Source organism: Colletes latitarsis, chromosome 7 (assembly GCF_051014445.1).
Source record: "Colletes latitarsis isolate SP2378_abdomen chromosome 7, iyColLati1, whole genome shotgun sequence".
In the NCBI taxonomy this organism is placed as follows: Eukaryota; Metazoa; Arthropoda; class Insecta; order Hymenoptera; family Colletidae; genus Colletes; species Colletes latitarsis.
Genome location: NC_135140.1, coordinates 22,844,190 through 22,862,162, shown reverse-complemented (window position 1 = coordinate 22,862,162; position 17,973 = coordinate 22,844,190). Strand labels below are relative to the sequence as shown.

The following is a 17,973-nucleotide window of genomic DNA, read 5'->3' as shown; positions in this document are numbered from 1 at the left end:
CCGGCCGGCCGGTACACCGTAACAACTTAACGGGGTTACGCCACCTTTGCGACGAAAAATATCGAAATCTTCTATTTAGAAATCTCGCGAGTTAGTATTGTATATCTATTACCAAGAAAACTAGTTTAAAGATTCAACGGTACCTTGAAATTTAAGAAATTTATCTTGGCATTTTATCATTCTATCTAATTACAAAACCAAAATCTATTTAGATTTCGACAAGTTTTCAGTTTCAAATACCGATGTAGTCAGAACCAAAACCGCCAATTTGTGCGCACTACGTACACGCGGTTTTAACTGTGTCTTTTCAATGCCTCGAATAATAATATTTTAACGAGTATATTCTTCTGGATATTCGCGTTAAACGAAATACCCTGTGTCTACTTCATTTTATGCAAAACACTACATATATACTCTTAACTTTCCATTAGTATAATTACCGCGTTGTTTTAGAAAATCAGATCCACATGTGCTGAAAATATGCAAACTGAAAATAAACAAAACGCATTAAAACATGTTCCATGCTTGTCATGTTCATTTGTCGCAATGCAGGGAGAATCCGTGTCTGTAACAATACTTATCTCCATTCTTTCGGGCGTCTTCTTAAATGGAAACTGTCCGAAGCAGACGTTTTACTACATTTTCATATGAAACGCGAATGGATATCTAACGCTACATTCAATAATATAACATGCATGTATACTTAATCGTAATTTAATTCGCTATACTCGACGCAATTCGTACCACATTTATCAATCGGAATACCTCGACGAATTCAAAGACAAATATTTGAAAAGGTAAAATGTTTTGTCACCGTTTAATATTTATTTGGCGCAAAATTTGTGCTATTATGATGAAAGCAAAGGGGCAGAAACGCCAACTAAAACAAATGATCGCGTCGTTAGTTTGGCACGGGATCAATAAACTTCGGTGGAAGCAGGATTCGGCAGAAATCTACAGTCTGCAGTCCTTCACGCATTTCTATGCAATCTTATACTTATCGATTTAAAAAGATAAAAAATATAATCGTAAGATATTTAAATGTTTCGCGAATGTAAACTTGGTGCAAGTCGGGCAACTATTCTATTAATATCGATATTAAATGACGAGATAAACAGTTATTTCTCAATTGAAAGTAACATATTTAAGTCAATAGATGTAAAAGTTCATATGATCATCGTTCGCGGAGAAAAAAAAAATTAATTACCCTACTTTTAAAGACCCTGAACATACAGCTACCATTAACGAATAATTTGAAAAAATTTGACGATTCTCGTACACGTATTGCAATCGTAATTTGCCCGACTTGCGTCGCTTTATCGGTTGCGTTTGTGCAATTAAAACTCGGTAAAAGCTTTCGGAACCAATTAAATTTCTACGTACTATATTCATCTCTATCGCCTATACGTATCGATCGATCGATCGATCGATCGATTTTCGACGAACGAAGATATAGCTGATAGAAATCGCATTGTAATTAACATGTTTGTAGATCAACCGGTCGATTCATCGATTCGTTGGCACCTTCGATTGCCGCAATGCATCTCAGAATTTCAACCGCGTATCTCCGACCTCTGGTGCCCTACCCGCGATACATTTATATTCGGACTCGTTTCTAACAATATAGACACGTACCTAACGGATATTAAACATTTAAATGCAAGCGTCTTCTGTCGCATTTGTTTAAGAAAAAAAAAGAAGAAAAAATTAGCAAAGCCGCGTGAAAAAATGAAAGATATTCAATTTAATATCTCGAAAGAGCGACTTTCAATTTTACCTTTCGCGTTTACTCCGCTGCGTATGCTTCCTTTTTGTGGATATTCTCCTCCTAATATAGCTTTAAAGCGTAATCAGGGTACGAACCAGGAATTTTCACGGCACTGGCCATAGTGCGCGGCGCTAGTATTGACCGGCATCCCTTACTAACCGTGTTACGAACATCAGAAACCAAAATATAGTATCTCTTCGAGTCGGGGATACTATCTTCCACGGTAACGACGATGCGTCCTGTGTCATACACCTTCTTCTACACACCTGCGTGCAGCATCGTCGACAAATGCGTGCACGGAAGATCATCGGGACGACAACGTACGAATGTTTCGGTGCGCACGAAACTCGTATACTCTTCGATCGTCCGATAGTATACGCTCGACAGATATTTACTCCTAAAAAGGTATGAATACATACATACACGATCGCAACTGTAACAAATAATTGTGGTAAACGAAACGAGACTTATCAACATCTCGGGACAATAAATGCATAACGTTAAAAAGGATTACCTAACTGATTCGACAAATGTCTGCATTGCAGATACATTCGAGGGATTAGAACTCTGAAAATTATTCTTACCCGGTGCAAATAAAATCTCTCTAAACTATCGGTGGCCTGTAGGTAGGAAAACTATTCGGAAACGAGTCAAAATACCACTCCGTCTTGTAATAGGGCGAAATCGAACGAGACTATATTACGAATACATGTTGTTACGAACAATGACACTTTCGCTTGTGTGTTAATCACGATGACATACTCCCAATCATGGTTTCTTTTCTCTATCTAATAAGAACTCTGTAAAGCACCTTATGCCAACACAACTAATTACGGTCGTAATGGATTCGCTCGTGTGGTTACAAGAGAAAACCCAGCCCAATATTAAGTACCACTAGTTATTCTCAAAGTTGGACAAAATCTATGCAACGAAAAACATTCAAACGAACAAATTAATATATTCGGAATACATTTCCGGCTTTGGTATTTACCTTTACAGATTTATCCATACGTATATACATATATTGTATGTACATGTATATGGAAGCCTTTATTGCTTCGCCTAATTTTCATACAGAATCAATGATTTAATCGACGATCGATAGCGTGGCATCCAATATGAATTTTAGATAAGCGTTTCAAGTCCTGGTGCAATTAAAATACTAATTAAAGAGTCCGTGACTAAAAGCCTGGCGAAGCATAGCGAGACACGAAGCTTTCCCCCGTCAGGAAATACATTTACGTACGCCTAGACTTCCATACACACTTGATAACCGCCCAAGTATTTTCATCGACGATTCATTATTTCATCGTTCGAATTGCTTTACACTTTGCATCTTACTCTTTGTATTCAGTGACGCGATACTTTCAGTGGCTCCAACTCTCGTGGCCTCCTTCTGAAGATTTCAAATTCTTCCTCCATGATAAAGCACGATTACCTGTACCTCTTGCAACGCCTGCATAATGAACGTTAAATGGATTATTCTCGAGCTACCTACTTTTGCATTTTACTTAGACCCACCTAATACGTACATCCTGCATACTACAATTACACGAGTACTTAATTGATTCCGTAACGAAATATAATAATTGTATGCTCCAAGTAATAGTGCCAATAAAGGATTAAGCAATTCGACAAAATTTCGCTCTCTAATTAATGGTTATTTTCGATTAGTAATGCACACAAGTATCGGAAAAAATCGACCGAACCCGAAAATACAATTTTATCGAAGGGGGCAGAGGCTGGGCGTTTACGAGGCGCCACGACGACGGCGTCTCATCGATCCGACTAGCCGAATACCGCAGCCACTTACAATATACATCGACTGTATACCGGACCATAGGAAATCCACATATCCGCAGAGAGCTGCCGCCACTGCAAACGAATATACTATGTCGGTTACTCCTACACTTTACCACTACCTTTGATCACCTCTTCTATTGTGTTTCATTTGTTCGCTGTTATGCTTATAATACTAACTCGACGCAAAGTGAAATCAAACTCGTGCTTTATTTTCTGAACAAGAAATAGAATCATCTTCTAACGATCTATCAACGACGTACACAGTCGTTAAAAAATTTATCGAGCTATCATTTTATTATACGCAATTACAACTTGAAATTCACTGAAAAATAAACTCACTCGATACTAATTTTCAAAAATACATAACATTCGAATTTGTTTTTAGTTCATAATTTGGCGATTGTGGAACGGTAAACAAGGAAAATGGAACAATTCATAAGTAGAAAGGATAGGAAGAGAGTATTTCGTCCTAAACACCCTAACAGATCTTCTCTCAAAGCAAGCACATTCCGTGACAGAATAAATAATGTTTATACTAGTTAGGTTAAAAACTTGTTAAAAGACGATAGACGAACCCTCTATTGGCGATTGCATGAAATGCTTTTGTAATATACATAGATACTCGTGTCCGACATTTATGCATCCTATTATTTTATCTCCGTGAATGAATGAATGAATGAATATCTCCGTCATAAAAGTAAATGTTGATTGATGACACTCGTTTTTCTCGGTACGTTTGCCCAACATAGGTTGCTTGCGTCTAGGTTAAATCATAGAAAAAGTATAACATAGACGCAACATCCAATGAAAATCATCGACTCAACGAGGGAATAAGACTAATCGTCGTTACCGGTAAAAATGAACACTAACTAAGTAAACAACAGTAAATAAACAAGTGGCAATTTTATTTCCAACGAAAAGTTTTATTATAAGAATCTAGTTTTATAGTTTTCAAGTGCGCAACGATTGCTGCAATAATGCGATATAAAAGTAGTATAAAATTAAGGAATATTGGCAAGATAGTCCTTAACACTGGAGGGATCCAATCTTCTGAAACCATTCGCGTCGCAAATACCAACTTCTATATTATCCGCGGTCATCTGACCCTCGAAACCTTCCTTTAGCGTTAAAATGGCAGTGTGAACAGCATCGTCCAGCTCCAAATCCTCACTGTACCTTTTCTCTAGAAACGTTTTACCGTTTATAAAATTCTTACCCATAGCAGTTGCCTTCCACGCGAAATACGCTCCAGAAGGATCGCATTGAAACAGATAGGGCTTGTCGTTATCCCATCCGCAAATTAGTAGAGACACTCCAAAAGGCCTGACTCCACTGTAATTTTTAATTTATAGCATGTTAGCTACGATATATACAATGGACAAATAAAAAATAATTTCCGAAATATTTACCCAGATTGTGTATATTCCTGCATAAGCATGGCTACTCGTTGCACCAACTGAGCAGTTGGTATCGGTTCCTGATACACGAGCAGGTATTGCTGTGCCATTTTACGAGCTTGTTTTACTAGCAGCCTATAATCTGGTCCCATCCCACTATAGGTCATGCCAATATGCTTTGTAATCATTTCCACTTTGTTTACACTATGTTCATCGTACAATATGGATTTGTGCTTATTTTCTGTGGCAAGGACAATTCCATTGGAGGCCTTGATACCGACACTAGCTGCTCCAGCAGCTACAGCAGCCAGAGCATATTCTATTTGCACTAACTTTCCAGATGGACTGCGTAACAAAGTAAATTGATTTCTATACTTTGGCAGTTAAGCTGTATGGATAACTGTCGAGTCATTATGAACCCCATTGATATCAATATTTTCCAGAAAAATAATCACATAAAGTTCATCGTTTCCGTAAATTTTTCGCAGATAATACCGTACGAGAGAATTTCAATCTTTCGTCAATGTACATTCATCGATTACTTTTGTAAACTAATGCGAGTGATTACTTGTAAGGTTATATTGCTACCAAGAAGCTTTAATCGTCCAAGTTGTATAAAAAGGACGTTAACGTATCAAGATTAATCTTAAAAATTTGTAAATCGTTGCGAATAAGTGACAGTATTTACCTGAAAGTCGTTAACGAGAAACTGTACCGTTCCGAAGCCATGACAATTACTTTGCAACAATACAGGTTACTAAATATTGTGAACTTTAGGTACAACGTTCAACAACGCGAAGAAACGAAAACGGCAGAGACCTCTACGAATCTAGGGACTTTTTGATATAGTATTTTCAACAGATGTATCTCACATAAATATAATATCTAAAATATCGTTTACGCGTATTAAAATTCATTCTCCAAATAATGGACACAGATTTTATAAAAATTTGTTCATCAGGTCGATAGCTAATTTTAAGTTATAACATTATCAAGTTCCTAATAACTCCTATTTCATAACACTTGCCATATTTAGATTACGTACTGGAAGAGAACCGCATTCTCGAAACATAATGGTTAACAAATACTATTTTAATTGCTACAAATGAAACAATTAAACAGTCTAAATACTCTGAATTATGTGGATCCAAATATATTCTGTAGATTCTGTAGAAATGTGTCAGGATATGTAAGACAGTATGAGACCTTGTTGATCAATATGTATATGTATACATCCATAATATTATACTTACTAGAATACTAGTTATTATTGTACTCATAGGTGTCCTCATAGTATTTGTCCATAGTTGGTAAAGATGTTTCCTTGTTTTATTATTATAGGAGTAACAGTATATGGTTCCACATTTAATTTTTGAGCACATTAATAGTTTATACATAGTATTGTACACAAGTATAATATGTGAGATGTTGATTGTTTTGGATCTTTGTGTTATCACTTTTTGAGTATGAATTTTAGAGTAAAGTTTGTCTATTAGCAAAGAAAAAAGAAATTAATATTGAGATTGTCAAGTATTTTGAGAATAATGTCTTTTTAAACGTTATCCAAAGCTATGTAAAGTTCAAATAACACCATCTATCATTTCATAACCTAAATAAATATAGATATTTAAATAAGTATAGGGCATAGATAGACATTTGAATAGAATTAAAAATCGATTCGATATCGGTGAACAGTCCAACTTGAAATAAAAGAATATCAATTCTGTCAATCGACTATTTCGGACGAGAACCCTTTGAAATCGGGTCTTGTTGCACGAAGAAATTCTTGGTGAATTCGTGCAAAATCCAGCACTAGATCGCGGGAAAATATGTCCAATACGGTCATGTACTTTCTTCGTTGCGTGTAATAAATTGCATCTAATTACAATAAGTATCGATCAAGGAAACCCGAGATGGCCGACGAGAACGAAAAGAGTCCGGATGATCGAACGGAAGAGCTGTACACGTGGATTTCCATGATTCCGTCCTTGAAACAGAAAAAAAATTTACCAAGAGACTTTTCGGACGCTGGTACCGATACTATGATTTTTCATTTTCTATTGTTTTTACCTAATTTTCCGGTATTTCCTCGCGTCCTCCTTTTTTCAAACAATTATGAAATATGTACATGTACCTATATGCTCCTTAGTTTTGATGGCGGAGATCCTCAAGGTATATTACCCCCGTTACGTTGATCTCCACAATTACGTGCCAGCCAACAGCTTGACGACGAAGAAAGAAAATTGGGGCATCTTAAATCGGAAGGTGCTCAGCAAAATCGATATGAAATTGTCTAAAGATACGATCAATCAGCTGGCGAATTCTCATCCCGGGGTCGCTGAACATTTATTACTAGAGCTAAGGGACAAAATTTTGTGCAACGATAAAGAGAAAGATCCGGTCGAGAAAGGTAGCGCAAACGCTAAGCGGTTCAGGAAATACCGATACGCCGGTAGAAATCCTTAATTGTATACATATGTATATTTCCAAAGCATATGGTACTTTGCATAGGCAAGAACAAGAAGTATGCCACGATAGAAGAAAATTTGTGTTTCGATTCTGACCGATTAACCGCAGCGACAGAATGCTCCCGTAGATCGATCTATGAGAGACTGTTCTTTATCGTGCAATGGCTGCTAAGTTTGCTCTGCGTTTGGAATTATTTCCCAAGCATAAAGTTCCGTAAGTTATTAAGGGGTAATTCTCATAACGTAAAAGTTTAAAAAATCTATCTCGTACGTTTCGTATATGTACATACGTATACAATATGTATGTATTCGCATATGTATAGGGAAAGAAAGTACCGGCGCGATGTCCAGGACGCAGAACACATGGGAGAACAGAAACGTTGAAGACGGTTCCATTCCTTATTACGTCTGTACGCAATTGAAGCAAGAACTTTGCGAAAAGGACGACATTATCTGTACCTTGAATCGCAAGGTCGAATATCTGGAGAGCGCGATGAAAGTGAAGGACCTGCGAATATCGAATTTAGCGTCGCAAATCTTACAGAACGCCGTGGAGTCCGAGCAGCTCGCAAAAGTTGAAACGAACAACGATACACAGATCAAATCTCGATTTCAATTGCTACATGTTCGGGATAAATTTTAAGTGGAGGAATAATATATGTATAGCGTTTTAAATAAATATCGCAACGTTTTGGTTATTCGGTAAAATTACCAACAATTTCGGACCTTTACAAGGTGAAAATCGACGACGATGGTTTCGAAACGAATAGCACCGAGAAAATAAGAAAGTCTATTTCTCCGAAACAGAGTTAGACGATTAATAGCGCATTAATGTGAAACGGGAGCTCGATAGTATCGAGCTAGTTGAACTTTAATTAGTTTTTAGGGCGGCTATTATTGTGCTATTTGAAATTCAGATCTTTGTAATTACTACGGGACATAAGCCTTTCTTTAGCTTTTCGATTTCCAGTGATGACGGAGTTGATACGAGACTCGAGTGGATGTTGCTTTTTTTTTTTAGAACACGGCTACAGGGAACTTGACATTAAAGTTTGTAAAAGTCACTCTGGACATGTTCGCCTTCTTTCTCGAATTCCCGAAGCTGTACGACGCGCGTAAACTCGCGTACACTTGGTTGTGCATTAGTGTGCGCAAGTGGAGGGACAGTTTTCTCCGGGCACCGTCTGGTAGACTGGTAGACTGGTAGACTGGTAGACTGCCACGGCACGGTCGCAATGTCAGTATAGAGAGAACGCTCTAGCAGGGAAGATATAGACGCAGTTACATAGCACCTTTCAACCAGTTTTAATGACAATTTGGTAGTAATTAATGTGAGTATAATTGAGCGTCAAGTTAAGTTAAGGAAACTTTTTCTCTCGTGCTCGATGCTTGATACTTTTTACGCTGCTCTTACGAAATTCGACTACCTCGCGTTCTCGTTCGACCGCTATTCTTCGAATTACTTGTAAAAAGGTTTTCTACGCGCGGCTGTAAACTATCGGTTGTTAATTTCGAAATTTCGCAGTAAAAAGTTTCTATAAATCTAGCTAGAACTGATATATTGGAAAGATAATTGGTAAATATTATTCTCAAGGTGGAAAAGTTACAGAACCTATTATACATACATATAAAAAGTAAATAAAGTGCATATATAATAACGCAATAACAGATTAAAGAACAAGCGCAAACTATTATACATATACATATGTATACACTAGAGCATTCTGACATTTACCGGCGGTGGTACAAGTAAACAAAGTTACGATCAAAGTAATCATCCGGGTCCATTCTTTACGGGGAATTTTAATCGGTACAGACTGTAGAAGAAACCGGTTTTCCTTTGCCTCGGCATAAGCTGTAACGACGAAGATGCGTTCCTCGTAATAGAATAAGAAATTACCGCGTATAATGGAAGATATTATTCGAATAAAATACCGTATTTTTTAAAGGCGTCGCGAGTGGCTAAAAATTGTCCCGTACGACGAGGTATTCCGTCGAGTAGAACGTCAGCGTGTCCGATATGTCTAACGATCCGTGTTCACGGTCATCGACCTTCGACTAGCGTTCCTTCGCACGGGAGATTTCAATGCCAAGAGAAGTGCTTGAGCATTGTCGAAAGGATTAGCTGTAGCTACATAATTTTCGTGTTTGAATACACGTTTGTTACACAACTCGTAATAACACGCATAAATATCAGAGAACAGTTTGAAATAACTCGTGGACCCGGTCGCGGTCATTGCATCTGTTTGCAGCGTCTTGCTTTCACACGCTAATCGATTTCCATGCATATTTCGATGCCGCCGCTTTCCAAAGAAACTTTCGCCACGACGAGTGCACAAAGTACATATCATGTATTATCGAACACCGTTCGTTTAGATCATGCTACCGAAGATAGTGTCTTGCACGACGCTGTGTTACTTGGCCGTAGCCTCGTTATTCGTTGTACTTGTGCTCCTCCTGGCGGTGTACTTTTACGCACAGTACACTTTGGGAATTTGCAACAGCAAAAAGAAAATGGACGGCAAGACTGTGATAATCACTGGTTGCACTTCTGGTATCGGGAAGGAGACCGCGAGAGACATAGCGAAGAGAGGCGCTAGACTGATCATGGCCTGCCGAAATATGGAGACCGCGAACAAATTCAAAGGTTCGTCGACTAAATTCGAAACCGGTCGGTGTAATTTTATTTAATCTTGCGTGGTTAATTAATTTTACGTAAGCGACGGATCGCTATTCGTAAACTATCGTGAGCATAGTTGAACGATTTCCAAGTTACATAAATTATAATCACCCGTTAAAGAAAGTTGTTAATTACTAACAGACATGTACCATAATATTTGCAAATGTATGTCATTAGCGAGCAAAACGCTCGCGACTGCACATTATACAGGGTTCGTTAAAATTGATGAGCCAGACTTTGGTTGCGCGTAGTATAATACATAAAGCGTAAGCGAAAACCATTATCAAATATGAAAAATAGAAATTAATAGTGCCCGAGTATCAAGGAAAAATTCAATTGCTACTAAACAGGAGATTTAAATGTTTGATACATCAATTTTAGTAAATTCTGTAGATCGATTTGAATATTCTCAAGTCACTTCCATTGATATTTATAATGGCAGTCATATTGCATCACGCGTCGGTCTTCGACTAATTGCATGCTAATGCTTGGAGGAATAGAATCAAATAATCTTTGCAAAAGAAATTGTTATTTGCATCGCGCGACGTTACATTTTACGTTACATTTTACGTTACATTTTACCGGGACTTTGTAAAATAATCTCGTTACTTAATATTTACTTGGGCTGTAAATCGTTTAAACGATAAAACGTATTTCTTCACAGAAGAACTAATAAAAGAATCTGGCAATAACAACATAGTCGTTCGAAAACTCGATTTGTCGTCGCTTTCCTCGGTGAGAGAATTTGCGCAACAAACAAATCGCGAGGAGAACAGGTTGGACGTGTTAATTCACAATGCTGGCACTGCAGAGGTATTCAGGAAGAAAGTTACAGAGGACGGTTTGGAAATGACTATGGCAACGAATCACTATGGTCCATTTTTGCTTACGCACCTGTTAATCGGTAAGATAATTCATCCATGTAATGGATGTTTTAATGATTAATCGTACCAGTTCCTGGAACTTGTTGTTACTTTTATATGTAAACTCGCTAAACATCGGGTCGTTGTTTGTTCAATGGCATTGCTAATAATTGTAATTGGGACGCAACGAAGCGTGCTCGACGTGCAATCATGTATCCTTATCTCATTATCCGAAATCCCATTCTTTCGTGCATAGATTTGCATATTCGTCAACTTTTCACCAAGTTTATAGACGGCGAAATAAGTAATGTGGTGAAATGATTTAAAAGCACAGATCGTGTTATTCCCTCTTGCTCACAGATCTGTTGAAGCGGTCAAAGCCAAGTCGCATAGTTGTCGTCGCTTCAGGATTGTATGTTCTAGCGAGATTAAACTTGAACGACGTAAATCCAACGACAACCATTCCTGGGTATTTGTATTACGTTTCTAAATACGCGAATATCGTATTCGCGTTGGAGCTAGCGCGACGTCTCGAAGGTTCCGGCGTGACTGCCAATTGTTTGCATCCTGGACTAATGAACACCGGAATCTGGAAAAACGTTCCTCCGCCAGTCTCGTGGCTGTTGAATTTCATACTGAACACTTTCTGTAAAACGCCTGAGCAAGGCGCCCAAACAACCATACACCTTGCCGTTTCCGACGAGGTAGACGGAATTTCTGGCAAATACTTCTCAGATTGTCACGTAAGATGATTCTTTCCCTCGTTTAATGTTCTTGCGATTTAGATCTAGCTTATTTCTTATTCTGTTAATTTCGGAGATATTCCAACACCGTGACAGAATCGCTTAATTTTTTCAGGAACAGGAACTTTTTCGCGGCGTAAAGGACCCGTCGAAAGGCAAAAAGTTCTGGGAGCTTAGCGAAACAATGGTGAAACTGCAACCAACGGATCCAAAAATTTAGAATTTTATTATATCTTTTTTTTACTCGCGTATTTAAAATATTTAACAATTGCGAGGCTATCACCCTCTATAAATGTATATCTTGATTTTAACTATTTTCGTTAAATCAAATTATTATAATAAATGTTCTTTTTTTAACATTCTTCTGTTCGCTATTTCATTAATAATCGCCGTCATGCACGATTTCTACCGATCACCTATCCTATCTTTATCCTCTGGTATGTATACATATACATTGATGAGAAAGTTCGTACTGCATTAGAAACCGATAACCATAAAAATCGTTGTGCGTTGTAAAACATATTTTGCGTTCAGTGTTTTACGTTTTTCGTGTCCGACGGTAAAGGGAACAGTCTTTCCCATAATCGCATTCTATCGGGGAAAAAGACATTTTTCATGGTTGGACGAGGACTGATCTCCAAGAAATTATTTTTCGCGGGTACGAATGTACTCCAAGTTACGCCCTTGAATCTATCGTCGTTCCTTGGAATTGGTTCACCAGTTTCTACAAAATTTGCCCACATTGATGTGGAAACTTCCACCATTGGGATTTCAGGCGCGTCAGGTTCAAAGTACGGGAAGAGTTGTTTCATGTAGAAGAGGTACTGCAGGTCATCCTGATGGTCTACATCTGTAACAGTGTGAAACAAGTTTTCGTGAAAACCGAATCGTGAAACGCACGATTTTAAATAAAATATGAAATAGTACATATTACCGAACGGCGTGGTGTCGTTCCACATCCGAAAACTGTATCGCGACTTGTAATTAAATTTGTAAAAGTATACTGGCTGGTTGGATTTCGAAGCAAATATCTTTGCCGACCGGTACACGCTAAATATAATTACTCCGTCGGCATACACCTGCAAAACGCTTACGATTATTTCAGTGTAATGAGCAATTTTAAAAGATAGTTTTTACGTACGTCAGAAAGTCCTTGAATAGTCTCCGAACCGATTGGCTGATCATCGAAGTAGAATCGCCGTAATTCGTTGCTAATGTAGTTCGATCGTGGTGTGTCGCGTTCGTAATAGAATATAATCGGGGAAATGCGGTTCCAGTTCTCGTCAAGTTCCTCGTACAGTGTACCGTTATTTAACGCGTCTTTTTCATAAACTGCACGCAAAGGAATACAAATACGTGATTTACATATAGGAAGATTAATGTCGTCGGTCATGCACTTACGAGAAGCTACTCCGCCAAATTCGTTCTCCGTAACACCGAGAATGTAAGGAACCTGTTGGAATTTTCCTTGTTTAATCAAGTCGTACGGTTGATCGGTCAAAAATCTCTCGACGCCGCGGACTTGGGGCTCGACCGTGGGTTTCCAGAGTAAAATTGGATTTCCGTGCCAATCCTGCGACGATAAAAACATATTTAACTTTCGAAAGCCCTTGCAATCTACATACATTTACGAATTGATTTTCAAACTGACAAACAACGACTCCAAGGTATCGGTAAAGTTCTCAACGGGTTTCGTGCACAAACAGAGCAACATCGAGCCGGTTGAGTCGGTGGGGCAATCTAACATACTGGCCAGTTTCATAGAGAGCTGTTTCTGCCCGTTGGTTGCAATTCCGGAATAGACATCCGGGGCCATGGCCGAGGCGCTCATCGAGATAGCTCTATGAAACAGATTTATGGACATAGGGGACACCATATGCAGCATAATACTAAGACTACCGGCGCTGTCGCCGCACAGAGTAATAGCATTCGGATCGCCACCGAACGCGGCGATGTTTCTTTTAACCCAACGAAGGGCCACCACCTGATCTTTCAGACCCATGTTTCCTGGCGCCAAATTATCACCGGTGCTCAAGAAACCTGCAAACAATCTGTCTGATTTATCTTTCGAATTTGAAAAATCCGCTCGTTTCGTTACCTAACGCTCCGAGACGGTAATTGATAGTGACCAAAACGATATTTTTGTCCAGAAGATACTGCGGTCCGAACAGCACACTCTGCCCCGAATAGCCATAAAAGCCGCCTGGATGTATGAACACCATCACTGGTCTCGATACATTTTCGTTTTTGCAAGGTAACTGTAATTCAAAATTACGTTACTCGATTATCAAATTCTCCAACTTCTTTTTAACACGCATATAGGTACTCACTTTCGTAGTGTACACGTTTAAACGTAGACAATCTTCGGATTGCAATTGACCTTTCGGCTGAGGACAACTGGGCCCCTCCTCGCTGGCATCGAAAACGCTCTGCCAATCTGCTGCCGGTACTGGTGGCTGTGACAAATAACGAGAATAAGTAACAGACGCGATGGGAACAGTCTTATAGATATGTGTATCGTGCAACGCAAAATTTATTTACGAGTCTGTGAACAACAATTAACAATCAACAGTTAATTACGGATTTTGCGATCCGAGAAAAAGATAATCTGTACGCCGAGTCTTTGATCATTATTATTCATAGGTACATAGTATCGCGATCCGCCGGCAGCATGACTAACTCACTTATCATTGAAACGGAAAGCCTTGTTAAGGCTTTAACATCTCGAATAATAGCGAATTACGCATTATTGTTTCCACCCACAACTTGGCAATTCCTCTAAACATTAAATTATCAAATCAACATTTACTCAAAATATCACTGTGAAAATTCTTACCTGGAAACGTCGATGTCCCGTGGGAGCCTCGGCGTATCTCACGCCACGAAACGAGTAAATGGTCCTTCCGAGTCTCGAAGTCATGACCGAACCGCGAATTTTACCGGTTGGTGCAGTCACCAGTAGCTGCTTCTCAACGGAATTTTCGGTGGCAATGGTGCCGGCGACACAGGCTAATACTACCAAAATGATCTTCATTTTCCAGAGTTCTTCGTCGCTTCTGGGGAGAAATCTGAGATGGTCTTCAAGGCGCGTTTACTTGATCCAGTTAACCGGTACGCTCGGTGCTTGTAACAGCACTGACAAACTCAAGAGCAAAACCGAACAATTTATGGAGGAGCAATGAGGAAAACGAGTGGGGAAATCCGTCATCCGTCTCGAAACAATAGTACTTAGAAACGTTTGTGCGAGGTCACCGCACATTTAAAGTCTTATCGACAAAATAAAATCGAGACGAGCATGTATGAATGTTAAGTAGTAATCTGACACTTAATTGTACATTTATCGATATGGACGATTAAAAGTGTAGCGGAGTCGCGGATGTCAAGAACTCGCGTATCAAAAATTAAGTAAACAAACGATAATGAAAACAAACAATCTTGCTCTAATACATTTTATTAATACACAACTGGACACACAATTTTATTACGTCAAATTTGTTTGATTACGGACTGAAATTACCCTCCCTTGAAACAGCTGATTTCTCTCCAGTATTATCGAATGAGTTTTCTAACAGAACAACAAGATGTGTATGAGACGCTTACGAATTCTATTTATTGTAATTCTCACTCTATGCAGCTTTTGGTACTGCAGGTAGAGGGAAGAGTCTTTCCCATTCTTGCATTCTGTCCAGATACAGACCAGTTCTCATGGTCGGATTCAGGTTAATTTCCAAGTAATTGTCTTGCTCTGGGACAAACCTGTCCCATCTGATCTTCTTGTACGCGTCACTCTTGGGAACTGGATTGCCAGTCCCGACGAAATTCGTCCACATAGACGTGTACAAGTCCACCATTGGGATTTCAGGCGCGGATTTATTGAAAAATGGAAAGATTTCCTTCATGAAGAACAGATATTGTAGATCGTCGTGGTGAACGACACCTAAAATAATCTACTCGTAACAACGATTCGTACAATTCAAATACTACTGTATAAGAAACATAAAGTTACCGTATGGTGTGGTGGAGTTCCACATAGCAAAGCTGTAACGACCTTGATACGTAAATTCGTAGAAATAGACCGGTTCTCTAGAGTGTTGAGCCATCAGTTTCGCGGTACGATACATGGGAAATATAATTACACTGTCCGCATAAATCTACAAAATTGCCAATGACAATTTTCTTACGTAATCGATAAATGAAAAAGCGCTATCGTTGGTGAAACGTACGTGGGCGAGACCGTTCCTATTATTCGAGCCAAGTGGTTCATCATTGAAATAGAATTTGCGTAATTGATGGCTGATATATTTTGATCGTGGTGTTCCACGTTCGTACATAAAACTGATTGGTGCAATCCGATCCCAATTGTCGCTCATCTCGCCATAATAATCGTTTCCTTGTCTGGTTTGATTCTCAAATGCTTCGAAACACGAAGGGTTTAGCGATCAGCGAGTAAATTAATCGCTCTCTCTCTCTCTCTCTCTCTCTCTCTCTCATATAATTACCAACAACTACGCCGCCAAATTCGTCTTTGGTTACTCCAAATATAGCTGGGACCTGATTTAGCTTCCCTTGTCTGATCAAATTAATGGGTTGATCCGTCAAAAATCGTTCGACGCCTGGAATTTCCGGTTCCACGACTGGCTTCCAGATCACAATTGGATCTCCGTGCCATTCCTAAAACATTAAGAATGACACTCGGAGTTTTTCAATTACTGAAATTAATAACTTGTTTCGATGGTAAACTAACAAAAAGCTTGGACATAGTGTCCGTGAAGTTTTCGACGGGCTTTGACTTTAAGCAAGACAGCATGGCTGCAGAACTATCGGTTGGACAGTTCAAGAGTTCTGCCTGCTTCTTCGCGAGGCGTTTTTGTTCAGTTGGGTAAAGTTCCGCGGTTAAAAGCGAACCACTCATCACAATTGCTCTGTGGAACAGATCCTTGGACATTGGTGACAACATATGCAACATCGTGCTGAGCCCTCCGACGCTGTAACCACTGATGGTCACAGAATTTGGATTTCCGCCGAAAGCGGCAATGTTCCTTCGAATCCAACCAAGGGCAATCACTTGGTCTTTCAATCCTAGGTTTCCTGGTGCCGCCGAATCGCCTGTACTTAGAAAACCTGAAACAAATGGGCGTTTATCGAGTAAATTTTCAAACTTTTTCGATCGGTGTTTTCAAGTACCTAACGTTCCAAGACGATAATTCACGGTAACCAGAACGATGTCGTTATCCATCAGATATTGTGGACCGAAGTAAAAACTTTGGGCAGAAAATGCGTAAAAACCACCGGGATGGAAGAATACCAAGACTGGCCTGGTTACGTTCTCGCTCTTCGAGGGCAACTGCAATTATTCAATCGAGTTAACTTCACGATGAAGATTAATCTTAACGAGGATACACTTTTGAAACTGTACTTTTGTAGTGTACACGTTTAAATGCAAACAATCTTCGGACATGGATGGCAATCCATCTAAATTCGGACACGAAGGACCTTCTTCGGATGCATCGAAAACGTCGTTCCAATCGGCCGCTGGAATTGCAACCTGCGTGTTACAAGGAAATTACAGTAGGTATTCTCACTGATATCTGACAAATATCCGCGTAAAAAGAAATACAAGGAAACTTTTTTTATCCTCGCGATCGATGAGTGACGATTGATAACTTTTAAATAAAAAAAGAGATAGCAATTTATACAGTAAAAATTTTATTGAAAAAACTTTTCAACGATCTAAGGGGAAAAATAAGAAAGAAGCGATAATTTGTTTTTTTTTCTTAAATTTACCTGAAAACGACGTTCTCCCGTAGGAGCTTCAGCATATCTCACTCCGCGGAAGGAATAAATCTTTCGTCCAAGCCTTGAATCTAGAATAGAACCACGGATTTTTCCGGTCGGTGCACGAGTTTCCGGGCTCGAAGAAACACACTGGACGCTGCTACCGATGCCGATAATACAGACCAAGATCGTCCAGTATACCGTCATTCTATCAGAGAAAATTCCCTGTTTTCTTATTTTCCAAATCTTTTTCTCTTCGAACGAACAAAGTGTGGATAATGGAGATCCGATCGACACGGCTTCTTCACTCAGCCGATGCTTGAGAAATACTGGACAGATCCAGGAATGGAAACAAACGCTTTATAATGCATGTAAGAGAAAAAAAAATTGTTGATTAAACGATCGTAACATTAGTAATTCCCCCATTGATTTATGGAGTAACGAACAAAGTTGTTTCTTTATAACTTTAAAATTTC

At 39.0% G+C, this 17,973-nt stretch overlaps 4 protein-coding genes across 4 annotated transcripts; 2 read left to right on the top strand and 2 right to left on the bottom strand.

Moving 5' to 3' along the window:
- Window positions 1-4,455: 4,455 nt before the first annotated feature.
- On the bottom strand, window positions 4,456-5,776 carry Prosalpha2 (proteasome alpha2 subunit). Its single transcript, XM_076767930.1, has 3 exons — window positions 5,657-5,776; window positions 4,981-5,313; window positions 4,456-4,903 (listed from the first exon to the last, which is right to left on the bottom strand). Exons 1-3 carry the CDS (start codon window positions 5,695-5,697, stop codon window positions 4,573-4,575), a joined length of 705 nt encoding a protein of 234 aa, XP_076624045.1. The 5' UTR covers window positions 5,698-5,776; the 3' UTR covers window positions 4,456-4,572.
- A 1,105-nt stretch (window positions 5,777-6,881) lies between these two features.
- Window positions 6,882-8,086, top strand: LOC143343562 (uncharacterized). The gene is made up of 4 exons (XM_076768547.1): window positions 6,882-6,999; window positions 7,118-7,378; window positions 7,480-7,650; window positions 7,760-8,086. Exons 1-4 carry the CDS (start codon window positions 6,882-6,884, stop codon window positions 8,077-8,079), a joined length of 870 nt encoding a protein of 289 aa, XP_076624662.1. The 3' UTR covers window positions 8,080-8,086.
- A 557-nt stretch (window positions 8,087-8,643) lies between these two features.
- On the top strand, window positions 8,644-12,083 carry LOC143343891 (retinol dehydrogenase 14). Its single transcript, XM_076769251.1, has 5 exons — window positions 8,644-8,767; window positions 9,813-10,083; window positions 10,781-11,020; window positions 11,340-11,722; window positions 11,838-12,083. Exons 2-5 carry the CDS (start codon window positions 9,816-9,818, stop codon window positions 11,940-11,942), a joined length of 996 nt encoding a protein of 331 aa, XP_076625366.1. The 5' UTR covers window positions 8,644-8,767; window positions 9,813-9,815; the 3' UTR covers window positions 11,943-12,083.
- LOC143343561 (uncharacterized) lies at window positions 11,930-17,848 on the bottom strand. Its single transcript, XM_076768546.1, has 16 exons — window positions 17,507-17,848; window positions 17,139-17,267; window positions 16,907-17,066; window positions 16,467-16,843; window positions 16,222-16,393; window positions 15,946-16,136; window positions 15,729-15,873; window positions 15,352-15,659; window positions 14,559-14,810; window positions 14,053-14,178; window positions 13,821-13,980; window positions 13,374-13,762; window positions 13,124-13,295; window positions 12,864-13,054; window positions 12,657-12,801; window positions 11,930-12,572 (listed from the first exon to the last, which is right to left on the bottom strand). Exons 1-16 carry the CDS (start codon window positions 17,702-17,704, stop codon window positions 12,253-12,255), a joined length of 3,435 nt encoding a protein of 1,144 aa, XP_076624661.1. The 5' UTR covers window positions 17,705-17,848; the 3' UTR covers window positions 11,930-12,252.
- Between the last annotated feature and the right edge of the window lie 125 nt (window positions 17,849-17,973).